Source organism: Sturnira hondurensis, unplaced genomic scaffold, assembly GCF_014824575.4.
Source record: "Sturnira hondurensis isolate 20B ecotype Veracruz unplaced genomic scaffold, ASM1482457v3 Scaffold0010128, whole genome shotgun sequence".
In the NCBI taxonomy this organism is placed as follows: Eukaryota; Metazoa; Chordata; class Mammalia; order Chiroptera; family Phyllostomidae; genus Sturnira; species Sturnira hondurensis.
The window spans coordinates 33,801,184-33,828,244 of NW_028082759.1; the positions used below are offsets into that span (position 1 = coordinate 33,801,184).

The 27,061-nt window shown below is 35.4% G+C and overlaps 2 protein-coding genes across 7 annotated transcripts in view; both read left to right on the forward strand.

Annotated features, from left to right (window-relative positions):
• Positions 1–2,718, forward strand: part of SGK3 (serum/glucocorticoid regulated kinase family member 3) — a 115,893-nt gene extending 113,175 nt beyond the window's left edge. For 4 of the 6 annotated variants that reach the window (XM_037058662.1, XM_037058664.1, XM_037058666.1 and 1 more), the window contains one exon: positions 1,042–2,718. In XM_037058662.1, coding sequence (XP_036914557.1) covers positions 1,042–1,212 — 171 coding nt within the window. In that variant the 3' untranslated portion in view covers positions 1,213–2,718. The remainder of the gene's footprint in view (positions 1–1,041) is intronic. The other 2 variants (XM_037058661.1, XM_037058665.1) reach the window with 1 other exon arrangement.
• A 4,564-nt stretch (positions 2,719–7,282) lies between these two features.
• MCMDC2 (minichromosome maintenance domain containing 2) overlaps positions 7,283–27,061 on the forward strand; it is a 35,549-nt gene continuing 15,770 nt past the window's right edge. The window contains exons 1-9 of the mRNA XM_037058668.1: positions 7,283–7,476; positions 7,569–7,699; positions 7,773–7,832; positions 9,615–9,810; positions 11,298–11,420; positions 11,536–11,640; positions 14,731–14,856; positions 16,477–16,714; positions 22,698–22,903. Coding sequence (XP_036914563.1) covers positions 7,383–7,476; positions 7,569–7,699; positions 7,773–7,832; positions 9,615–9,810; positions 11,298–11,420; positions 11,536–11,640; positions 14,731–14,856; positions 16,477–16,714; positions 22,698–22,903 — 1,279 coding nt within the window. The 5' untranslated portion in view covers positions 7,283–7,382. The remainder of the gene's footprint in view (positions 7,477–7,568; positions 7,700–7,772; positions 7,833–9,614; positions 9,811–11,297; positions 11,421–11,535; positions 11,641–14,730; positions 14,857–16,476; positions 16,715–22,697; positions 22,904–27,061) is intronic.

The following is a 27,061-nucleotide window of genomic DNA, read 5'->3' on the forward strand; positions in this document are numbered from 1 at the left end:
CTCACAGAGACATGGTGGTTTGTGTAAAGAATTATAGCTAGCAAATTTAACAGCCAGAATTCAAAACCTTAGTCTTATTCCATGGCCCGTGCTTTCTAGGGTTGTATGTAAGAATTTGATGACATTTTGTATATAATTTCTAGCATTCATTTTCCTCTCTGGGGGAATGATGTCCATAGAGAAGGACAGAGCCATTCTGGGTTTCCCTGGTCTCTGCTCTGCTGTCTGTAGATTGCCAGGCTAACTATATGCTTAGCTATATATACTATCTCCTCCGAATCCCTCTCCATTCACCTTGGTTAGGCTCGGTGATGTGAACATTTTAAAGCTTCCCTTTCTCTTAGAGTAGAACAAACTAGAGCTTCAGGGATGGGCTTAAACGATGAGTCGCCTGGATTCGTAAACCAATTTTTATCTGTAAATACATTGGAAAGGCATAGGCCATTTGCCTGTATCAGATTTGTAAAAGATTGAGAACCACAACCTTTGAACCTAGGAAGACCATGCTCCATTCTCCAGTTTCCTGGTCCCCTTAGGCTTTTAGAGCTAAGTAAGGGTGGTGTCATAGCTGAATGTTTGATGACCTCTGTGGCATCAAACTTAACCTTTCACAGTTTTACTTACAGTCCCTTCATTCCTTCATTAAAAGGCTTCATTTACCCAGAATTGAGAAGGCATTTAATGGAAGTTCAAATGCAAAATACTACCCTGAAAATCTACCTTAACCCCTTTTCTAAACGTGGAGGTGATAGGTAGAGAGAAAGGAGGTAGTTGCAGAGACTGAGATGCAAATTAACATGGGTGAGGATTCTGTTATGCCAGCCTTCCTCACCCTTCTCTCTCCTCCCCTCAGCCAACAAGAACCTTACCTGTTAGAAAGACCTCACCTAATAAAAGCAGAAAATGTTTCAAAGCATGATGACGTGACAACACATCTGAACTTGCCAGGAATAAATATACAAACTCATAAAGGGTTTCTAACGAAGAGCTAAATTACTGATAAAAGCAGAGATGAATAATAGTATTTCTTTGATGTTTTAGGCAGGACCAGATGACATTCGGAACTTTGATGCTGCATTTACAGAAGAAACGGTTCCATATTCTGTGTGTGTGTCTTCCGACTATTCTATAGTGAATGCCAGCGTACTGGAGGCCGATGATGCATTTGTTGGTTTCTCTTACGCACCTCCTTCAGAAGATTTATTTTTGTGAATATTTTGCCTCTGAAAACCCATTGAGCAAATTTCAGCCTATGTACAGATGGGACTGAAACTCCTGTTTGTGTGAATATCTTCAAATATGTATAACTAGTGCCTCATTTTTACATGTAATATTAACAACTATGAAAAATGTATTTTCTGCTGTATGCAAGAGAATAGGGCATTTCAAAGAGCTAAGTTTTGAATTAAAATTTGTACTCTTGTTTATTAAGCTTATTTTTAAACAGAAATTTTAAAAGCTGTTGTTCTTAGCATTAACCTATTTTTAAAGAAAACCTTTTTGCTGATGACTGTTTTTTCCCTCTAAGTTTACACTAACATCTATCTAAGATAGATTTTCAAGTCTATTTCACTTCAATTAACATATTTTAATGCCTTTGTAACTCTACTTTGACCTTTGTCCTCTGAACAGAACTATGCAATTGGTCATGGTTGCTTAAGAAGAAACCATATCTGTCTCTAATAAATCACTGCTTGCCATAATCAGTTCTTGGTGGGATTAAAATGCAAGAGCAAAGTTAACACACTGGCTGCTACTTACCACTTTGAATAACTGTTCATTCTGCAGATCAAATTACAAAGTAACAAAAGGAAATCCTTTGCTTTTGAAATACCAATTTAAATTTGTGAATTATTTTTCCTCTGGAGTAAAAATAAACATTTAATAGTTGACATTTTAAATATTCCCAAAGATCTGATTGGTAATAAAGTACTGCTGGGGCTTTTTGTAAGGTGGTGCCAAAATGAATGTCTCTGTGTCATGTATTTATACCACAAGTACATTCTATTTATGTTCTCTTTTTTTGGTCTTTTGAATATTTAACATACTGTTAAGCAGGTCTAAATCTTGGTATTTAGTTTTTCAAGTAGCTTTTCAAAACTGTCTCCCTAATTGCTTGATAAGTGAAAAATACTGAGCTTTCTAGAGTACTCACCTAATTGGGAATTAAAAAGTAGAATAGCAAATGCTAGATCAGTATAAATGTATACAGTTTCACTAGTGTAACAGAAGTTAAAAATAATTCAGACAGATGCCTAGCCAGTCCTATGTATATTAGAAAATATTCTAATATTGACCATGAAATCATACTGAAAACAAACTAACTTGTGTACTTGTAAAAGAAAATACATACAGAAAAACTAAAAAAAAAACACGCTTATTTTGGAATTCTCATTTTTAGTTCAGAGATTTTTCAGGTCATGTAGGGAAACACTGTAAAAGAGTTTAGTGACCCAGTTTAGGTACTACAGAAACAAGCATATTTTCCATGTATTTTCTCTTCAGAAAGAAATTAAAAAGCATTTCATACCAATGTCCTTTGGTTTAAAAATGTTCAGCAGAGTGGAGCAAGAGGTTTGCTTTTCTTTGATTTATAATATTTGCATTCAATAAACTGAATCTTCTGTAGAGGTGAGGCTTGAATAGCAACACTATAAATATTTAGTTTATTTGGCACTACTGTAAGTTCTGCTTTTACAAAAAGCTCTTTGCTTAATATAAAGCAAATAAAACTAGTTTCTGGTATGATTTTTTTACTCAGCCACTCCTTAAACTGCCAAAAATTAAAGTGCAATATTGTATATTTTTAAGAACAAATTTAAAATAGAATGTTGATGTTTTTATCTCAAAAAATACAAATCTTATGTAGTATAATAAAAGTAGCAAAAAGATTAATTATCTTCTAATGCCTGTCATTATTTTAAATTAAAATTGGTGATGGTTACAGCAGTCATTACAAAATGAATTTTATATGTATATATGTGTGTGTGTATGTGAAGAAGACAAGTAAAATTCTAAATATTTGAACACATGTAAAAATTACTAGATTATTCCATATCCCAAGGTAACTGTTCATTTATATGAAACCCTAAAGTGTACATAGGTGAGTTTCAGGTGGCTTGAGTACCTTGACGTGATATGCCCAGTTTTCTGTGTAAATGAAATCTACTTAGGGCAGGGTGTGCTCCATGGCTTTGTTCAGATGCTCCAAAGAATTCACTTCTATAAGAAGAATGGCTCTCTTCACTTCCACTTTGTTCTCCTTTACTCACCCAATACTAAGAGAAATTGCTATAACATCCCTGAGACCATTTCAACTGGAGGTTTTTTTAATCCCCACTTGAAGATATGTTGTATCATTTATAGAAGGAGAGAAAGGGAGAGAGTAACAACAATGTGAGAGAGAAACCTCAATTGGTTGCCTCCAGTACAAGCCACAGCTGGAGATCAAACGGTAACTTTTTGGTGTTCAGGGCAACTCTCTAACCAATTGAGCCACCAAGTTAGGGCCATTTGCAGATTTATATAATTTACTTAGCACTTTTGGTGTTTTACCAATATTGTATAATCACCCACTCACTAAGGAGTATTGTTTAATCCTTTAAACAATACTCCTTAGTGAGTAAAAGATTTCCTACATAAAAAGTATTTCTCATTTTACTATTTCTTTACATTATACCCATTTTTACAGATGTAATTACGTCAGAAAGAAATATAGCTGTCTCAAAATGTAACTTTTTAGTTATTCAAAGCCAAGATAGTAGAATATAATTTAAAGCAATGTTACACAAAGAAAAAAGCCAATAGAGAAGTAAAAGTTCAGCATTATATTTAGAGCAATAGGTAGTCAATCAAAGGGTCCTGTACTAAAAAGTTATTTTTATATAATGACCTGGAAATGATAGATCACATATGAATATTGAAGGAATAGTGTAAAACAAAGAATAACATCACTACATAACCCCATTTACTGGAAGAACAGTAATTTACTGGAAGAACAGTAATACAGTGATTTTAGAAACCTTGCATGCAAACAGGACTTGGGAGTTTTTGCTTTAAATTATTTTTTGCAGGAAAATATGTCATAAATTCATCATTTTTCTAATACATTCTCATCATTTTCACTTTAGTAGGGAAATGTATTTTTCTAATACATTCTCATTATTTTCACTAATAACTCCAATATTAGTTCAGTCTCTGTGAGAAAGTCTACAATGTGTCATCAGTATTTAAGTGTTTTTATGTTTTATTAACTCATGGAATCCAGAGGCTTATACACAGGGAAACTTCTACTCAAATGGTCAAATTTGATCACGTGTTGGATTTTTTTCAGTCCTTCCCAGACAGTAGTCAATATAGCCTTGCTGTGTTGAATTTTTTTCTTATGCCTCAATGATAGTAATAATGCAACAGTAACAATTTACTTTGTTGTGATACATTCATGTTAAATTCTAACACTAAATTTACTTTAGAAAGCCCCTAGAACACGCTTCAGTTAGATACCAAATCTGAATAAACTGTTCTTGTTTACAGATGACATGAATATCTTTGTTGAAAATCCACTAGAACTTTAAAATTTTCTGGAACTAAGTGATTAGAGAGAGATTACATGATACGAGGTTAATGCACAAACATAACTTTCTTATATACCAGCAATAAAATGGAATTTAAAATTTAAAACACCACTAACATTAGTCACCCCCACCCCCAAATAAATAGGTAGAAGTCCTAACAAAATGTGGAAGATCTACAGGAGGAAAACTACCTTATCTCTGTACAGATTTGCCTATTCTCAACACTTCATATAAACAGCATCATAAAATATTTGGCCTTTTGTGTCTGGCTTTTTATTTATTGATTGATTGATTCATCTTTAGAGGGGAAGGGAAGGAGAGAGGGAGAGAAACATCAGTGTATGATTGCCTCTGGTGTGTCCCCTGCTGGGAACTGGCCCGCAACCCAGGCATGTGCCGTGACTGGGAATCGAACCGCGATCCTATGTTTCACAGGCCCGCGCTCAATCCACTGAGCTACACTAGCCAGGGGCTGTGTCTGGCTTCTTTTGTTTTGCAGGGTGTTTTCAAGGCTCATCTGTTTCATAGCGTGTATTCGTGCGTCAGCCCTTTTTATGGCCAACTAACTCCAGTGTATGGGTATACCGCATCTTACCCACTTTTTGGCTCATAACACGATGAACATTCATGTATAAATTTTTGTGTGAACATGTGTTTCAAATTCTATGTATAATGTGTAATATGTGGCTTGGATTTCTTGGGTCACACAGTAACTGTTTAGTCATTTACCTCCGGATTACCTGCGGTATTTGCATTCCCACCCGAAAAGTTTTTAGTCATCTGAGTACGTTTACTGATTGGAGAGAGACAGACGGACGTCGGGGTGACAGAGAAACATGCAGCCGTTGCTTTCCATATACAGCCGGACTGAGGCTTGAACCGCAACCTTTCGGTGTCTCAGGGACGCTCCGACCAACTGCACGACCCGGCCAGGCCCTTAAGTTTTTTCAACAAACATGGGCACCACTGGCCTGTGACCACCACGACTGTCGATGGTCTCTCTCTCTCTCTTTTTTTTTTTTTTTTTTTTTAATCTTTGCTTTGCTCCGCAAGGAGGGAGCGGGAGAGACCCCAGAGGGTGAGGCGCCGCTGGGCCCCGTTGTGCGCTGACTGGCAGGCGCGGCCCGGCGGCCTCGCGGGGCCCGCGGGGCCCGCAACGGTCGGCAGGCGCGCGCGCATGCGCTCTAGCGGTTCCTTGGGTCGCAGGCTCGCGGTGGCGCGGCTGTGGCGTAGTTCCTTGGGTCCAAGAACGGGGGTGGAACACTGCCGGTCCGGGGCCCGCAGTCCCGGGGGTTGGTGCTGCGGGTGGGAGAGGTCCCGGGCCCCAGGGTGTGAGGGTGGATTTGCTTTGTGCCACTTTGGTTGTGAGGTGTATTCCTTCGGACGCCGCAAGGAGTGAAGACGCGACTCGCTCCTGTTCCAACTGAACAAACGCTTGAATTCTTTAGACTGTGAGGAGACGGACAGAATTTTAACCACGTTCGCTTATTTATTGTTTTCCGCGGGCTTCCTCCCGCTTCCCCATCCATGCCCAGGGTCACCAGATTGGGAAAAGGCTATCTCTAGCCTTTTGTTTTTTAAGCTACTGCATCAGGCCCTGATTCGTGCTTATCTGGGTGTCCCAAGGGCCCGTCAAAGTCAGAGTATCTCAAATGAACTTTCCCTTAGCGTTTCCCTACTCTTCCCGAGCCTCGGGATTTCCATTACAGCAGCAGCATCCACCCACACCCGAGTTGAAAATTCACATTCGGGCTGGTCACCAGGCTCAGTGTGAACGAACTCTTTAAAAAGTCTAGAATCCATCTCCCCCGTTCCATTCCATTCCTAGTGCCCTAGATTGGATCGCCCATCTCGGGACTGTTTCAATAGCTAGAAACGGATCGTCTGCTCTTCCTCCACTGCAACACCTGCACACTGACGGCAGGCACTGGTTTCCAAGATAAAAATCTGACTGTATTACCTTACTCCCCTGTTAAAGACTCTCTTTGTCTTTGCCTCACCCACTCATTTCATTATCAACAGCCTCCCTTCATTCAGCCCTGGAAATGTCCCGATGAAGCACAGATGTAATGTCCTGAACACAGTGTACACTTTGATTATTGTACGAACTTATGGCCACAGAGAAATGAACTCTGAAGTCTCCCCCTATATAATATCGAAAAGGACAGTCTCATCTAGTGGCCGAAACTCCAAGTAGTAGGGATGTGGATTCAATGGTAGTAGGGGTGCAGATCTGAAAACAGGGGAATGGCAGGTGACCCTATTTCCGGAAAACTTTCTCCTCTCTTTTTCACCTCTACTCCAATCAGTAAAATCTGGCTCATTTACCAAATGTCACATTTAAAAGTGGAATTCATTGTTTTTTCTCTATAAACCCGCCATGTTGAATCAATATGTTCTAAAAGAGTAGAATATATTATGACCCCTACACAGGGATCACTCCAAATTTTGTGAACTGTTTAATATATGTTGTTCCTTTTGTGTTCCCTAGTATTATATATTTTTACAACTGTCTTCTCTCACTGTACTTTTTCTGAACAATAGGGACTATGTTTTACTCATCTGTATCCTGAGTGCCAAGTGTGCAATAATAGCAAATACCCAATAAATTGACAACTCCTTGAAAACAGGATCCAATCTTAATCATTTTACTCCTAGGGTGTAAAGTTTTACTAGAGATCTTCAAACATAGTTTAATTTCTTTTATTTCTAGGTGTTCTCATCTTTTCTGTGAGTTTCATCATCTGTAGTCTTTACCAGCTACTGTGGTTTAATTAATAACAAAGAAGAATCATTCACTAGAAGAAAATGTCAAATCTAAAAATGAAAGAGGCAGTACTTATCTATCTAGACAGAAGTGGAGGGCTCCAAAAGTTTATAGATGATTGCAAGTACTACAATGGTATGTTCAGAAAAGGCAAATTTATTTTAGAAACTTTAAAATAAATACCCACATATAACTATCCTCAACTGTATATTTGTGTATTTTTACAGATTCCAAACAAAGTTATGCTGTCTATCGATTCAATATTTTAGTAAATCCTTCTGATGTTGTTGAATTAGATGCTGAACTTGGAAATCGCATTTTACATCAGCCTTTAAAAGCTGCTCAAGTTTTTCAATCAGTAAGTTAAAGAAAGAAATAATTTTATGCCCCATGACATTTTTGGTAACTTTTGTGTTTATTTGAAATCACAGGTCTGTTTTACTGCTGTTAAGACTCTCTCATTAATTGGACAATTACAGACTGAAACTCAAGTAAGTTACAGTTTAACAAAGAAAACTAATGTATAATACCTTTAAGATGACTCATAAATAAGTATTTTAATATTCTTTTTTAACTAAAAAAGTACATTTTTCAAAGTTCAATGGATTATCTTACATATGCTTCTTTGCTTCCTGTATTATCACTTAAAACATTAAACATTTTGAAAATAAACCATTTCAAACATATGCCAAAAGAGACTAATACAACACACCTCCATATATCTATCACTGAGTTAATAGTTTACACTATTTTGCCATGCCTACATTATCAATATTTTTCTGAAATATTTTAAAAACAAACCTAGATATTCTGTTATTTCACCCTTACATACTTCAGTGTCAACTCTAAAAATTGTGGACACTTTTCTTATAATCGCAATGCCATTATCACCCCTTACAATAATAATAATAATAATTCTTTGGTATTATTATAATATCCAGTCCATATTTAAATTTACCTAGTGTTGGGGCCTCAAGAATGTCTCGTGGTGAATATGTTCAAATCAGGATCAAAACAAGGTTTATACATTATAATTGGTTCTTATATCTCAATAAGCCTCTTTTAATATAGAGCTATTTTCCTCCCATCCCTCTTTATACCATTGATTTTTTGAAGAAACTGACTAATTGTTCTGTAATATGTCTCAATCTGGATTTTTCTGATTATGTTCTTGTACTTAATTTATTCCTCTATACCCCATATGTCTATAAAATAGAAGTTGGCTCTAAAGACTTGCTTAGATTCAGATTCAACTCATTTTGACAACAATGCCTGATAGTTTCATGTATTTCATATTGCACTATAGTATGAGAACTATACTGTTGTCCCAATTGTAGCAATGCCACAATGGATTAGTGGGTTCAGGTGATGTCTCCAAATCCCTCCAATATACAGTCTCCTATTAACTTTCACCTAATGGTTTTTGCATCCATTGATGATCATTGCTTATACTTTATTATTTCATTAGGAATTGCAAAATTATGATTTTTTAAAACTTTGGCATACTTTCAGAATTTACTAGCTGGAATTATTCTATCAGATAAGTTTCCTTTATCAACTATTTGATTACCCTGAAATAGAATTTTTGTAAGAAAGGCAGAATAAATGTTTATTTCCATTTATAAATTTTCAAAGAGTAATGAGTTGAAATCTAGCTTCTAATGATAACCAATCAATGTTTTATGTTTTGTTTTTTCTTTAAAAAACTATGAGGAACTCACCAATTTTGAAATTATCTGATGTGCTTTAATGAATTTTTTATTCTTTTTGATGCTTTTACTATCCTACCTTTGGTCATTGGGAGTTCCTTTAAACTTTGTTCCTGTCTCATCTGGACCCATCCCACTGGTTTTCTATAGCTCCGTTGGTTTCTGGCACAAGGAAATGTACCAGGTCCATCTGGTATATTTTCTGCCCCAGACCTGGAATGAGCCGTTTCCCTTAAGGAACCTTGTTTCCTTTTCTTGGAAAATTATAGTTAGCAATCACAATCTGAGCAGTAGAAGTATTCCTTGCTATTGGGTTGTCATTGTTTTATATCTTTTCAGGAAATGTGTATTTTTTAAGAAAAATAATGATATTTTCAATTAAAATGTAAGATTATAAGAGTTTTGGACCTTTAACTGTATATTTAAATCTCTTTTTTGCTTAAAATTTTGTCTCCTAATAACATTAACAAATCATTTACTTGATTTACCCTACAAATATATATTGTAATGCAAGTCCAATTGGATCTGCAGTTTTTATTAACACCACATTTATGTTCTTATTAGATTAATATAGTGCTGAAGTTAACACATTTACCTCCTCTGCCAAGTTATAGTCTTAATTTTTGCAAGTTTCCATTTGATTATACATCTCAAAGATTTTATATGATGCAAGGAATTGTGATCGCAATGACAACTGTAACCAAGTATACACAAGGTGCAAGATTTCTTTGTTCAGATGAAGCATGCCTTCTTTCAAAAGGTAAATATTAAAATGTAAAATCAAAACATTAAGCAATGTATTGTTTAATCCTAAATCATGTTTACAATTAGTTATAAAATATTCACAGAGTAAAAAGAATGTTAGAAAATTTGGTGTCTTCTAATGTTTATAAGTTAAATGTATTTTTTCCTTTCTTCTCCCACCAATGTGACATACTCTTGCATCGCAGATGTACTTGTTTTTCTCAGATTGTTTCATGAAAGTTTGTTCATGCTGTTCCCACTCCTTGTAATATCCTTTCTCAGCCCTCTGGCTTAACTTCAGTTTGGTTTTTCTCCAGGACATGTCCCTTCATCTTCACCTCTCATTGGGTTGGATGCTTCTCCTCTCTTCTCTCTGAATACTCTGTAAATAAATACTGCATACCGAAATTATCTGTTTCCTTACTGCTGTGTGTATAAGTATCCATATTACCAGTGCATTAGCACAGTGTTTGGCAAGAAATAGCCATGCAGAAATTTTAATTGAACTGCTCTGAACCCACACACAAAATTGAATTAATTATACTTTGAATTAGATCAATTTTAAAGGACTAAAAATAGATAGCTAAATCAAAAGCAAATTTAGCTTACATCTGTTTTGTTTTGTGTGGGGGATCTTTGCCCACAGAGTCCCCCATCTGCTACAGATGAAAACAAATCTACCAAGATGTGATCTTCTTGGGAAGGAAATGTGGCTGAACTCTCAAAGGAGAAGAGCCAGGAGCCTTTTCCTCAATGGGCTTTTATTGGGTTCATTTGCATAGGAATATGGGGTATATAAATAAAGCTCATCAATCATTGTCAGTCAGTAATGATCAAACAACAGATAACATTCAAAGAATTATGAGGGCTTATTTTGAGTCAGCAGCAGTTAACTGAAGGGTCATAAAACTTTGGGAAAACAAATTCATTTCATGCTTGGACCTTTATCATTTAAATTGAGAGTATTAGCAAAGTAGGTTTCACATGACTTTAAGCATTCTTTTTTAGGCCTGATTGCTCCAGGGAACCTGCCCTTTCCAGCACAGGGCCACACCTACCTCCCTCATTGTTTCAGGCTTAAGTCAGGCAGGGGAAGTAAGGTAGTCCAGAGATTAGGAGACTTCTTGCAGACAGAGTGAGGACTCAGGCTATGTCAAAACCAAGGGGTGAGGGTCCATCACCCCCTTTTTCTATAGCCCCCAAGTCCTTCCCTGAGGGCTCCTCATGACCATGCCTGGCTTAGGTTGTCCCTCCCTTGAAGAATCTTACTCATCATTGGCTAACCAGTCATCCACTGGGGGCCAGGCAGGGTGAAGTGAAGAGGGTAGAGGTGGTATCCCTGCCAGGGAGATAAGCTTTGTCTCCTTAGTGGTTTAGGGTCCCAATTAGAAGCAGGCAAGAAAGCTTGGACATCTTAGTTCACTCTCACTCAGCTTTAGCTATGGGGGGTTACAGCTTCTGAAACCAGGCAGGTTCCCAACAATTTTGTTTTGTTTTTTTCAGGATTTCAGTATATAAGAGTGCATGTGCCTGGTGCTACAGAATCTGCAACAGTAAGAAATGACTTTTTGTGTGATCTGTGTTCCTCCCCGCTTCAAGAAGACAGAAAATTTAGAGTACTTGGTGGTAAAAATGCATTTATGTTTTCATTTCAATTTTAAAAGTATTGTCTGATATTTTAATGTGGAAATTAAATTGAATATGTATTCTAATAACATTCTTTTTTGCTCCTTGCCTTAAGATAAACAGATAGTTGAAATAATTACTACAAAGGCACTTCATGCTTTTCAAGGATATTCTAACAACCAGCCATTTAGATTTCAATCTCTTACAATTTTCCTCAGAGGTAAGTTTTGTCTGAACTAAAAGCAAATTGCTATGGAATATATAAAATATGAAATTGACTTACTTATGCTTTTATATTACACAGTAGTTCCCCTGTAGCCATAGTTTCACTTTCCATGGTTTCAATTACCCATGGTCCACCATGGTCTGAAAACATTAAATGGAAAATTCCAGAAGTAAACAATTTATAAGTTTTAAATTACATGCCATTCTGAGTGTCGTGATGAAATATTCTGGAAAGCAAATCATCCTTTTGTCTAGCATCTCCATGCTGTACACACTCCCTGCCTGTTTGTTATTTGTTACTTACTAGCCATTAGATTATCATATCAACTGTCAAGGATTGACAGTGCTGTGTTTAAGTAATTTTTTTTACATAATAATACCACGTTCACTTCTTTTACATATATTGTTATAATTGTTCTAGTTTATTATTAGTTATTGGTGTTCATCTTTTACTGTGAATAATATATAAATTAAATTTCATCATATGTATGTATGTATAGAAAAAACAGTATATATGGGTTCTGGCAGAAGTAAGGCCTGCTTGAGTGTGGTTGGTAGGGTAATAATACATATGGGTGTAATAATTTATAATTTTAATTTGAACATTTCACCTAAAATGTCATATGGTGTGCTTGAGTGTGATATTGCTATGTTACAGAATTACAGGCTTATGATTTTGCAATAAAAATTTTTATAATATAAAAATGGGTGTTATTTTTGTGTCAGACTCTGTATAGAGTTTGGTAATATCTACACTTTCAGGCATCCACTACAACATGTCTCCCACAGATAAGGGGGACTGCTGTACCTTAAGAATGATAGGTCATCTTATTTGAGTATTTTAAAGAGTCATATTTAGCTATGTGGCAATTACTCATTTAGTCATAAACATGTATTGAAAAAGATATTAGGACCTGCTATGTTCCAAGCACTGTGTTAAGTCTCAAAGTCATGATTATTTGTGGTAATGATCTCCCATTATTCTCTGCATGTGTGCTATGAACGTATTGTACTTATTGTTTTAGAATAGAGTTCATGAGGGTAGGGACTTAGGTTTTTTACTACACATAGCAAAACTCAATAAACGTTTGTTATATAAATGAGTGAGCATTGACATATGATTAACTGTTGAGAACTGCATGGGTAAAGAACTGCACAGTAGCATCTGCCATGAAGGAGGAAATTATCGGTATCAATCACCCAGGAAGAGCTGAGAAGCCAGAATTGTGAAAATGAGGAGATGGCTCGGCCTCTTATGTTGGGTGGAGGAATTAAACTGTTCAGAAAGAGGGATCTTGGATGCCAACTATCTATAGGAAATGTAAGTTAGGAAAGTAGAGACTCAAATAAGAACTCTTCACCATGACCTGTCAAGGATGAGGCAGGTATGTAAGCCTAGATGATAATACATAATTTTTATATAGCAGTTACTGTGTGCCCAGCACTCGTACAGATATTAACTCTTTTAGTCACAGCAATCTTATCAACAGGTTCTATTGTTATTTTCACTTTACAGTGTGGAAACAGACACAGAGAAGTTAAGTAACTTGTCAAAGGTCAAACAACTGGTACATAGCACAGTCATGATTCACACTCAGGCATTCTAGCTTCAAAATACGTGCTTTTAACTACTTGATTCCATTATATATTATATGTAAACCATACATTATAATATATGAATATAAGTGGTTATCCAATTTATATTTTAGTAGAAAACCCTTTCTTCAAATAAATCCTTATGTAGAACCCAAATACATTTTTAAAAATTAAATGAATAAAAGCAGGCCCTTTGGGGTTCAGATCAGACTTCCCAAACTTGTCTTCCTCTTGACCTTTTCAGAACATATCCATCATAAGATTCCATGGCACAGTGGAAAAACTATTATTTTTATTTTCCCCTTGTAATTCATTCCCCTTGTATAATTTAGTTGTTTTTTTTTGTTGTTAGTTTGGTTGGTTGGTTTTAGGTTTTTATTGTCTCAATTCTTGAGTCTGATTCTTCCCTTCCAAGTCCACAGGGTACATCAGTATGCTCTCTGGAGCTTAAAAAAAAAAGTGTAACAGAGAAGAGAAAAGAATTAAAAATGGAGCCCTGGCTGATATGGCTCAGTGGATTGAGCATGGGTCTGTGAATCAGAGGGTCACTGGTTCAATTCCCAGTCAAGGCATGCCCCTGGGTTGCAAGTCAGGTCCCTGGTGAGGGGCATGTGAGAGACAACCGCACACTGATGTTTCTCTCCCTCTCTCTCTCCCTTCCCCTCTGCCTAAAAATAAATAAATAAATATTTTTTAAAAAAGAATTAAAAATGGAGATCACTGTTTGATTTTCTTCACAGAGAGAAGTTAATCTCCTTGTAAACCTTTTTTGCATAGCTTTACAACTACCCAACTTCTAACTGTGTAATGGAGGATCGAGACTTTTGGTGTATGGTCTTTTTAAATGAGATTTGAACTTGTACAAAAGCTTTGCCCAATATGTAGGTACGAGAGAGGAACCTAAGATAGTGCAAGAGAGTAGACTTTAGAACTAGGCAGACCTAGATGTGAATTACAGTTTTGGTAATTATTTAGCCTTGTGCAAGTCACTTACACTCTTAGTTTCTTCATAGATAAAATGGGTATGACAATATCTATTTTTCAGTTTACAATTGGATATTGTACATCAAAGTACCTTGCCTATATTGTAGACAGTAATAATATCTTTTAAAATTATTTTATTCCCAAATAAAATATTACTTATAAGATCATGTTTATTAACATTTCCTATCATTTAATGCAAAAACATTTCATCTTAAATAGAATGATCTTGTTTTTTTGTTTTGATTATGTAAGAGACTACCTAGTTGTTATGTCACATGCTCCTTGAAGTTAATTCATCATTGCCCATAAGTGTCAAAATTTATCAGCAATAAAATTGCCTCGATTTACATTACTGCCATCCTGTATGGATATTACACTAAATAAAAGTAAATGCTTTACAACTAATGTAATTACTGAATTGTTACTGTTTGAGATCTTTGAACCATATGATCATGTATAAGTTTCATTTAGTGAACACATTTTCTTTTGTGTTTAATAATTTTAGACGAATCAGTGAATAAAATGAATATAGGAAATGAGTATAAAATTATTGGAATTCCAACCTGTATAAAAACTTTACAAACATCTGTCTGTATAGAGGCAAATAGCATCACTTTTTGCAATCCAAAAGGTAAGGAAAATATATCATATTATATTAACAAATATTTAAATTTGAATCCATTTGCCTAGGAAATAAGTATTGGTGCCTATGTGCTGGGCACTCTTCTGAGCATTAAGGATACAGTGCTCAGGACAGTTAAGGTTCCTACTCTGAAATCAGGTGATAGTAAACTAATCAGTAAGACAATTTCAGATAATAAATTCTATGAAGGAAAAAAATGGGACAATGTAGAACCTTGTCCACAGGAAATCTTTTTCTTTTTTTGGCTAAACATTATTATTATTATTATTATTATTATTATTTTAATAATTAGCAATGAGAAAAATGTTTCAGGGTACCACGAGTTAAAGACTAGTTAAAAGGTTTTTCTACCCTAAACTTTATTTTCTAGGCTTAGCTGGGTCTTAGCTTGTGAACTGAGAAAGAGAGCCCAATAAAATAGTGTCCTTCTCCTCGTCTGAGTTCTGGACCAGTTGAGATATAAGACAAAATAGAAAGGCAAAATATCACCTTTATTACTGGCAATTTATTATTTCTTTAACAACTCAAACATAATTAAGCATTATGTAAACAAAAGTGGAAAGCAGACCTACTCTTTTAGCTTGGCACACAAATATCTAAATGTAAGAAAAGCTAGTTAAATCTTGATAGAGTTAGATTTTTTAAAGAATTTTTACATAACCATCTGCAATAATAGAGGTCCAAGTTGAATTTAAATGCAAGTATTTAAATTCAACTTTCTTATCTTCTTATCTTCTCCTCTGCTTATCTTGAAGAGAATGCTTCTTAACAATAAAAATGTTGAAGAAAGACACTAATGAACAATAGACATTTTAGTGACCTTTTAAATATTTTCTGCTGTGAGGTGTTTCAAGATGTTCAAGGTGTTTGTAGCAGAACATGGCTTATGTGTAGTGGAAAACTGCTTTCTCATGCTGAACTCCAGAATTAGGCAGATTTAACCACACAGATGTGGCAAGAGCTACATTAAGGTGGGCCTTCCTTGGACCATGGGCATGCGTGAGTAGAAGAAATCAGTGCTCTATGATGGAAGCCCAAGAAGGAGAAAGGGACTGGGTTATATATGCATAGCTGTTCCTCCCAAACTGACCAATTTGATTAAATCACTCATTCCTTTCAGGACTTGGACAGAGGGAGTGGAGTTCTAGACTGTTACTGTAGAGTACAGTACCATGCTTTCAAAGTAGTAAAGTAGTCTTTCCCTTTAACAGCAACAGTCAAATATTTCCCATTCTGCTTTTTAGCCCTCTATGTAATATTATTTCAAACATGGAAATAAAAAAGCAAACACTACAATACAGGAGTTCTATGATGTGGCTTTGCTCACACAGGTCTTAAAAGAGGGATTTGTTTGCAACCTGCACTCATGGAATATAGAAGTCTTCATGGACACTTGGGGTGACTGCTTCCTTTTATCATGTTTCCTGGGATACAAATGATAGACCTGAGTGACCTCCAGTCATAATTCAGCATCATTATAATAATTTGAATATGGCATCATTGAAGAACTATATTTTGATAGTATTTTAGATAAATAGAATTAGGTATCCATGTTTTTTTGTTTGTTTTCAAACCCCTTTTAATGTATGTGTTATTATTTACTTACAGTTCCTTCCGGAATTAGCGACAATTTCAGATGTCTCCTCTCTTTGACTGCCAGCTCATGCTGGAAGTTTACAGCAATACTTACCAGTACCTTTGCATCACACATTGTTCCTCCTGGGACTTACAATTTGCTCAAGCTGTGTTTGCTGATGAGTCTAGTACAGACGAGGGACTTCAACAAGGAAGTGGAAGATTGCTTGGACATTTTAATTGTAACAAGTGACTCTCTACTTGTAGACAGGTAAAATATGTGACATGAAATTTTTCAAATTATAAATTGGTCACAGATTTAATTATTTAATACTTTCCATGAACATTATTACAAGACAAATATTTAGAATTTATCTGGGCAAAAATTATTTAAATGAACATTTATCAATAAAGTTTGAAAGTTTTAAAACATGGATTGAGAAATGGGATGTTTGCTTTCAACATTTTAAGAATCTATTTTAACCATTTAAAGCTTCAACCTATTTCCCACTCTGACCTTTGCAAATAAATGCATCATACAGGCTTCCTTTCCCCCCATCCCCTATCTTAGCATTTTGCTTTTGTACTTTATTTTCATTTTTAAATAATCTCCCCCTCTAAGAGCCAACAAGCCATTTCCTTACTTTTTTTAACATTCCGTTCAGTAATACTGACTCACTGTACCCAAATAATGCTGTCAAAAGTGCCCAAATTACTGTTTTGGGAGCATCACCCTACGTTAGAATAAGCCTTAACTCAGCTTTTGGGGCTCCTCATTAGCAAGTACACATTTTTAAAAGTTACATAAATATTCAAAAAGCTAAGAATATGCTTTTTATAATAAAATTTTATATGCAATTATAAAGAAAAACAAATATATAGAGTGAGTTTAAAATTACAAGAATAAAACTAAAAAATTCAAATGTTTTTGCTAAATTTAAATTGCAATGTAAGTATGGTGCTAACTCCTACAGATTGTACCAATTGAATTTTCCTATATGAGCATAAAAGTATTTGTTTCCTTACCACCTCACCAATGCTGGATATTATCAAACTTTAAAATTTTTCCATCTGATTGATGGAAAATTATATTTATTTAATTTACATTTCTTTAACTGGGAATACATTTTAGCATCATTTATAGTTTGTTAAACACTTCTGTTATCTTCCTATGAAACTCCTTGATCATTGCTCACTTTTCTGTTTAGTTGTTTATTTCTTATTGATTTATGATACCTCTTATAAATTAAGACCATTGTCTCTTTTCCTGTTTGTCATTCCTTTGACTTTTTCTATGGTACTTGAGGCTGTGTGGTGTTTTGTTTTTAGGTAAAGTTTATATATAGTGAAATAATAAGATCTTAAGTATACAATTTGATGACTGATAAATGTGTATACTCCTGTAGCCATCACAACAATATAGAACATTTCCATCACTGCAGAAAGTTCTTCCATTCCCTCTTCCAAACAGTTCCTATCTCCACAGGTGATTTCTGTTACCATAGATTAATTTCCTGTTCTCGAACTTTATATAAGTAGAATCATACAATGCATATTCTTTTTTAAAAATTGATTTTAGAGAGGGGGAAGGACAGAGAGATATTTGTTGTTCCTCTTATTTTTTTATTTTTTTCATATATTTTATTGATTATACCATTACAGTTGTTCTATTCCCCCCTTCATTCCCCTCCACCCGCACACTCCCTCCCCCACCATTCTCCTCCCCCTTAGTTTATAACCACATGTCTCAAGTTCTTTAGATTCTATATTTCCCCTACTATTCTTGCCCTCCCCCTATCTATTTTCTCCCTACTGTCTATGCTATTTTCTGTGCCTTCTCCCCCCTTCTCCTCCTCCCACTCCCCTGTTGCTAACCCTCCATGTGTTCTTCATTTCTATGGTTCCACTCCTTATCTAGCTGTCCTCTTGGTTTGCTTTTGTTTTAGGTGTGGTTGTTAATAACTGTGAGTTTGCTGTCCTTTCACTGTTCATATTTTTCATCTTCTTTTTCTTATATAAGTCCCTTTAGCATTTCATATAATAAGGGCTTGGTGATGATGAACTCCTTGAACTTGCCCTTATCTGAGAAGCACTTTATCTGTCCTTCCATTCTAAATGAAAACTTTGCTGGATAGAGCAATCTTGGATGTAGGTCTTTGGGTTTCAGGACTTGGAATACTTCTGTCCAGCCCCTTCTTGCCTGTAAGGTCTCTTTTGAGAAATCCGCTGACAGTCTGATGGGTACTCCTTTGTAGGTGACTGTCCCCTTATCTCTTGCTGCTTCTAGGATTCTCTCCTTCATTTTGGTCTTGGCTAATGTAATTATGATGTGCCTTGGTGTGTTCCTTCTTGGGTCCAACTTCTTTGGGACTCTCTGAGCTTCCTGGATTTCCTGGAAGTCTATTTCCTTTGCCAGACTGGGGAAGTTCTCCTTTATTATTTGTTCAAATATGTTTTCCACTCGTGGCTGTTTCTTTCCCCCTTCTGGTACCCCTATAATCCGGATGTTGGAGTGTTTAAAGATGTCCTGGAGGTTCCTAAGCCTCTCCTCATTTTTTTGAATTCTCATTTCTTCATTCCTTTCTGGTTGGATGTTTTGTTCTTCCTTCTGGTCCATTCCATTGATTTGAGTCCCAGTTTCCTTTCCATCACTATTGGTTTCCTGTGCATTTCCTTTCATTTCAATTAGTTTAGCCTTCATATGTTCCTCTAATTTGTGATTATAATCAACCAGTTCTGTGAGCATCCTGATGACCAGTGTTTTGAACGGTGCATCTGAGAGGCTGGCTATTTCCTGGTCACTTAGAGTTACCGGCTCTGGGGCTTTGAGTTCTTCTTGACCCATCTTTTGGACTCTTTGTGCCTGTTATGTATCAGGATCAGAGCCCTAGGTGTTCACCAGAGCAGGGCAACTCAGTCGCTGGGTTGTGATACTGTATGTGGGGGCGGGGTCAAAGAGGTTCAATGGCGTCCCATCTGCTGCCTCCCACCACGGCCCCCACAGGTGCTGCAGCCACCACTGTCACTAGGCCCACGCATTTCGTCCCACTGCAAACGAGTGTGCCATCGCCGTCAGCCCTCCACCCCTGGGTTCGCCCCCTGGGGCCTGTGTGGTCCATCTCACTGTGCGCGAATGTGCGACCACGGTCAGTCTGCCCCACACCCTGACTGGGTCCGGGCCACTTTGCACGCCTAGGTCGGGGGATCCTTCCTGCCCGACCCTGCTCTGCTGCTGGCTCCGCCCCTCTTACCGTCCCGGTTGAACTGTTAGTTGTAGTCGGACTTCCGTATAATTCAATTTTTCTGTTCTTTGGCTGTGTCTTTGTTCTCCAAACCTTTGTTGTATTCAAACTTGGTTGTGGGAGAAGGCACAGTGTTTCCACCTATGCCTCCATCTTGGTGGAAGTCCCCTGTTCCTCTTATTTATGCATCCATTGGTTCCTTGTTGTATGTACACTGACTGACCAGGGATGGAACCCACACCTCCACATATCAGGATGACACTAACCAACTGAGCTACCCAGCAAGGGCATACAGTGCATACTCTTAGGTCTAGTCTCTTTCACTTAATGTGTTTTTGAGATGGACCCAGTCGTGCATATCAGTATTTTATTATTATTGATTAGTAGAATTCCATTATATGAATATAGCAGAATTCACTTATATATTCTTCTGGTGATGAAGATTCAGGTTTTGCATGTTTTGACTATTATAAATAAAGCTACTGTAAACATTCTTGCACAAGTCTTTCTGTGGACATGCGTTTTCATTACCTTGGATAAATACTGAAGAGTGGAAATGCTGTGACATAATGTAGGTGTATGTTTCACTTCATAAGAAACTGCCATTTTTCTAAAGTGGTTATACCATTTTACATCCCTACTAATGATGTAAGGTTCCAGTTATTTCTATTCTCACCAACATTTGATGTTGTCAGTCTTTCTCAATTTAGCTATTGTAGTATGTATGAAACAGTATCTCACTGTGATCTTAACTTGCATTTCCCTGGTGACTAGTGATTTGAGCTCTGTTTCATGTGCTTATTTGCTATCATATATCTTCTATGAAGCATCTGTTCAAGTCCTTTGCTCGCTTTTAAATGGGGTTGCTCTGGATATGCATCCTTTGTCATGTATGTATATCATGATTTTTTCCTACTAATCTAAAACTGAGATATATTTGATGAGCAGACTTCTTAGTTTTGATGAACCCCAATTTATTATTTTCTTATATGTTTAGTGTTTATGGATTCTGCTTAAGAAATCTTTGCCAACCCCAAGGTCATAAATATATTATTTTGTGTTTTCTTCTAGAAGCATTATAGTTTTTACTTTAATATTAGGTCTCTTGTCTACCACAAGCTAATTTTTGTATGTGGTTTGAGGTAGAAGTCAAGATTAATGTTTTTGCTATGCACTTATTTAATTTTTGTATACCATTTGTTGGAGAGACTTTCCTTCCCCCCACTGAATTGTTTTGGTGCCATTATTGAAAAGTAATTGAACTGGATGTAAACTAGTTATAAAATTGAACTGGGTATAAATCATCTGAACTCTCTTTTCTGTTATTTTGACCCATTTGTCTATAATTATGTCAATACCGCACATTCTTCATTATTGTAGCTCTGTTAAGTTTTGAATCAGATAGTGCAACTTCATTCCTCATTTTTGTTTTTTTTCCCACTGTTTTAGGTCCTTTGCATTTTCTGATAAAGTGGAATTTGTATGTTAATACCAACCTCACCCACTACTCCCTCTCAAATAAGCCTTTAAAATTTTTCATTGGAACTGCATTTAACTTATAAATCAATTTGGGGGAGAATTTATCTTTTAACAATGCTGTCTTTCAACCTATGTATATGGTGTGCATCTCCATTTATTTAAATCTTTCGTAATTTCACTCAGCAATGTTTTGTAAAGGTCATGAACATATTTTAAGTTGACTTCTAAGTGCTTGATATTTTTGATGCTATTAAAAATGATAGTGTTTTCAGTGGATGGGTGGCTTAATTGGTTGGAGCATTGTCTCATATACTGAAAAGGTTTCAGGTTTGAACCTCGGCAGGGGTGCATGAGGGAGGTGGCCGATGGGTGGATGGATGCTTCTCTCTCACATTGATGTTTCTCTCCTTTACGTTCCTCTCTCTCTCTCTCATCAGTAAACATATCCTCGAGAGAGGGTTTTTTTAAAAGGCACTGTTTTATTATTTTCATGTTTCAAATAGTTTCTGTGAATACATAGAAATACAATTGTTTTTTACTTTGACCTTGTTTTCTGTGACCTTGTATCAGTGTTTTTTTAAATTCCTCAGCTGATTTCTATGTACAGCCAAGTTTGAGACCCATTGTTCTATGTAACTAGGTTCTCAGCCTGACTGCACATTAGAATCACCTGGGAGAAGATAGATGTGTATGGCCCATGCTCACAGTTCTAATTTCCCTGCTTTGGGGTGGAGTTTGACATTGGAATTTTTTAAAACTCCACGGGTTATTTTAATGCGAGTTAGGTTTGAGAACCACTGCTCTAAAAGTTTGCAAGTTTCTTTCTAAATTTCACTGCCCTATTTTATAATCTTCAAACTAACATCCAAATTCCTTGGAATGGCACATACAGTAGATATTTTATAACATCTACTTATCCACATTTAGGGGATGCTGCTTCTTCTATATTTGCTCTCCATGTCTATGTTTAGTCACCATAGTTGATTGCACCCGAAAGCTATGATTTCTGTGGCAAGGATTTGAAAGCTAAGCTAAAATAATCATATTCTTTTCTTAGAATTTAAATTTGAGAAATAACGAGGCTGAGGCAGTTGGCAAAGAGATTAGAAAGCAAAAACTCCTGAGAGTTACCATGATACAGAGCACAGGCAGCAGAAATAGTCATGATGGACTATTGGCAAGCCTAATGCAAAAATTCCGAGTAAACAAAAGAAAACAATCCATAAAATGAGGAAGACCCAGTTCAAATGTCATCTCTCTGTACTTTTCTCTGACTTACTTCCAGGAAGAAATAATACTCTCTATGGATGTTCTCAAAACATTATTTCAGTATTTTTCACATTGTATTTTAGCTTTTTGTTTATGTCTCTTGGCTGTGAGTTTTCCAAGTAAAGGATTAAGTTTTATATATGTTTTTATCCCTAGCTCAGTAAAAATTGAGTCAAATTAAATTTGATTGTGTAGCTGTTACACATTATGATTTCTGAAAACCAAATGTTAAATAATAGTAATGAGTAATTTATTTTTCCCTAGGCTTTTGAATTTTAGTATAAACCTTGTGCCCCGTGGTATACGTCATCCAGTCTCTACTGAAATTTTTCCTACTCTGTCCAGGAATAATTATGGAACTGGAGCAGTTAGCATTCAAGCTGGCAGTGCTTTGCTGGCTAAAGGTGGTATCTGCTTTATAGGAGACTTGGCATCACACAAAAAAGATAAACTCGAACAACTTCAATCAGGTAAACAATATATTATTAAAATTAATTTTATTTTAAAAATATTTTTATTTATTGATTTTAGAGAGAGAAAAACATGGATTTGTTGTTCCACTTATTGATGCATTTGCTGGTTTCTTCTTGTATGTGCCCTGACTAGAAATCAAAGCCACAGCCTTGGCGTATCTGGATGATGTTCTAACCAACTGAGCTACCCGGCCAGGGTATCAAATTAATTTTTACCTGTTTAATTTATAGTTTCACCAGTGACAAAGCGTTATTAAACAGTTAAGGTTGTATTGTACTTATTTTAGACAGAAATTATACTAAATGTCATGTCTCATTTTATCTTTATAAATAAAAACAGAGGACTTTAATGTGCAAATGTACTGTTTTAGTCTTTGCTCTCAGTTGTGCTAACACATGAGTTTTTGTTGAACTAGATTTATTTCCTTTCTTGTCTTATTGCATTAAGTAGAACTTCCAATATGATATTGAAAAGCAGTAATGAGAAGGGACATCCTTGTCTTGTTCCTGATCTTAGCAGGAAAGCTTTGAGTCTTCTCTTTCAAGTTGAAGGCATAGTCCTCTATTCCTAATCTACTGAGATTTTTTTAAAATAAATGGGTGTTGGATTTTATCAAATGCTTTTTATGCATATATTGATGTAATAATGTGATTTTTCTTCTATAGCCTGTTGATATTATGGATTACATTAATTAATTTTCAAATGTTGAACCATTTTTGCTTACCTAGAATAAAGCCCACCTAGCTGTAGTGTGTAATTCTTCTTATACATCGTTGGATTCAATGTGCTTATATTTTGTTGAGGATTTTTCAATCAATATTCACAAGAAATATTGGTCTGCATTTTTCTTACCATGTTTTTGTCCGATTTTGGTATTAGTGTATTACACAGTTTGGGGTAGATTTGTAATTAACAAGGATATGGACAGGTATGGACTGGGCAAAAAGCAGTCAGGGCCTTGTATTCTTGGAATAACAACAAGAATGTGCAGCAATGCTCAGGGCACATAGTATGTTCCCTCTCCCTAGAAGAGAATGCAGAAAGAGACTCACACTAATATGGTGAATTTATTTTTGACTATGGCACCAAAGTAAGTAAATGGAGAAAGAAAATGTTTTTCAACAAATGATGGTGGACAATTTGATTATATATATATGTAACCAAATGAGCATTGGCTCACCTCAACTATACACAATTAATTAAGTAAAGATGGATCATATACTTAAATGTAAAAGCTAATACTATAAGGCTCTAGAAGAAAGAAAACATAGAATATCTTCATGATCTTAAGGTAAGCAAATATTTCATAGGACTTAGAAAGCCATAAACAGAAAATAATTGATAAAGTGGACTTCATCAAAACTGAAAAGTTATACATATCAAAAGGCCCCATTTAAAAAGTGAGTAGATGAGTGAATAAAAAGAAAATAATTGCAATACATATATCTGACATCAGACATACACACAGAACATAGAAACAATTCCTATAAGTCAATAATTTAAAAAACAAAGAACCCAGCCTAAAATGGGCAAAAGACTTGAATAGTGACTTCACAAATATATAAAAAATGACTAATAAGCACATGAAAGAGTGCTCATTATCATCTATTGGATACCAGGGAAATGACAATAAAACTGCCATGAGATACTGACACTCACATACTAGGAAGGCCTGCTTCATGGACATGGAACAAGTATAGTTTCACAAAGGCCCTCCTCCTCCTGGAACAGGCTGGGACTTAGTTCAAACTCTAGTGTCACCATCTTCAAATTTTTAGTGATTTTTATCTTCAAACTTGTGTTTTAAGAAAGTCCATTAAGACATATGAGCATGTATGTAAGCAGTGGAGATACATGCATGCATGTGTTTACCATGCCTTGTTGCCCTATTTCACATAGCATTTGCGATCACTATGCAGCTGCACAATTTGTAATCAGTTTTGTTCTCTCTGGACTCCCATGTATTGCAGGTACACTACAAGGCTGTGCTAATGTTCCATATCAAGGCATTTTCAATTAAGTAAGGGAGTCAATAGCTCCCAAGAGGTCGCACTTTCCCTTCGAACCAGACTTGCTTTTTATGTAGAAGGCAGGCAGTGGTAATCTAAGAAACACAAATGACCAAGGAACCCCATCATATCTTTTCTTACTTGGTTACTTTCCTGTATTCCAACTACTCACACTGAAATTAATGATATAGGAGGAAAGGGAAAGATAGGGCAATGCTTAGTTTCTTTTCCTTTTAGTCCTTCCTTATTCATCAATAATCTAATTCATCATGCATTACTGATGCATATCAATAAGCAAAATAAAATACAGGTTTGTGCAGCATTTCCACTGTTCTGAAAGAAATATATATATATAGTGAATATTGTAGCTAGAACATATTATAATATATTATAATTGTCCAATTTTGGTATTAGCGTATTATACTAATATTTTATATACTATAAAATATATTGTATATAATTTATATTATATACTGTTATATGATTATATATGGTATATAATCATATACAATACATTATATTATACATTATGCCTAATATATAATATATAGTATTGTATTATATTATATCATAACATTATATGACATATAATATATATTATATAATAGATCATATATAGTATATGTTATGTAATATGACATAGGGTACAGTATGTTTTATAGAATATAGCATATATAGAATATATGTTCTAAGCAACTATCTACATATATATTGATATTATATAAAATATAGTATATGTTATATATTACATGGAGTATATAATGTTTTATGCTATATAATATATATTATGTGTATTACCTCTATTACATATATACTAGCTACAATATAAGCTACATATATTAGTGATTTCAAAATGAGTTAAAAGATCATGTATTTGTATTTAAAATTGGTATTGCACCATATAAAGATAAATGGCAATATTCCTGCCAATAATTAAAAATTTTAGTTTTAGACCCTGGCGAGGTAGCTCAGTTGTCTAGGGCATTGTCCTCATTCACCAAGATTGCAGGTTTGGTACTGGGTGAGGGCACATAAGAATCAACCAATGAATAAGTTGATTCTTGTTCAAGTTGAACATACAGTTTGATCTCTCTCTTTCTCCCCCCTTCCTTTCTTTCTCTCTAAAAATCAATATATTTTTTTAAAAATTTAGTTTTAGAATGGCAATTATATCTATACATTTTTGGGTAACAGCTTTATTGAGATATAATTTTCATACCATATAATTTACCATTTAAAATGTACAGTGTACTGGTTTTAGAATATTTACAGAGTTGTAAAGCCATCATCACTATCTTTCAGAATATTTTCAACACCCAAGAAGGAAACCCCATACTCATTAGAAGTCATCTCTTCAAACTCCTTCTTCTCACAGTCCCTGGCAACCTAATTTGCTTTCTGTCTCTATAGATTAGCCTGTTCTGGACATTTCTTGTACATGGAATTCTATGATAATGTGGTCTTTTGTTACTGGTTTCTTTTACTCAACATAATGTTTTTGAGATTCAGTCATGTTGTAGCATGTGTCATTACTACATTCCTTTTATTAAAAATTCTGGTAAGTACATATAGGGTAAGATTTAGCATTTTAACCACTTTTAAGTGTATAATTCACTAGCATTAAGAACATTTATAATGTTGTGCAAACATCGCCACTATCTATTTCCAGAAACTTTTTGATTACCCCAAACAGAACTCTGTACCAATTAAAAAGTAACTCCCTGTTCCCTGTTACCTCCAGTCCTTGGTAATCTCTATTCTACTTTCTTTCTCTATGAATTTGCCTGTTCATAGAATCTGATTCCCTTTTATGGCTGGATAATATTTATTTAACTATATATATGCCAATTTCTTAAAATTTATTTATTTTTGATGGACACTTGGGTTGTTTCTGCCTTTTGGCATTGTGAATAATGCTGCTAATGAACATTTTTATACAAGCATCTGTTTGAGTCCTTGCCCTTAACTTTTTTGGGTATTATACCTGGAAGTGGAATTGCTGGATCATAGGATAATTCTACATTTAACTCTATGAGGAACCACCAAACTTTTCTACAGTAGTCGTACCCTCTTACAGTCCCAACAATAATGTCTGAGTGTTCTAATTTCTCCATATCACCCCATTACGCTTTATAAGTAATAACA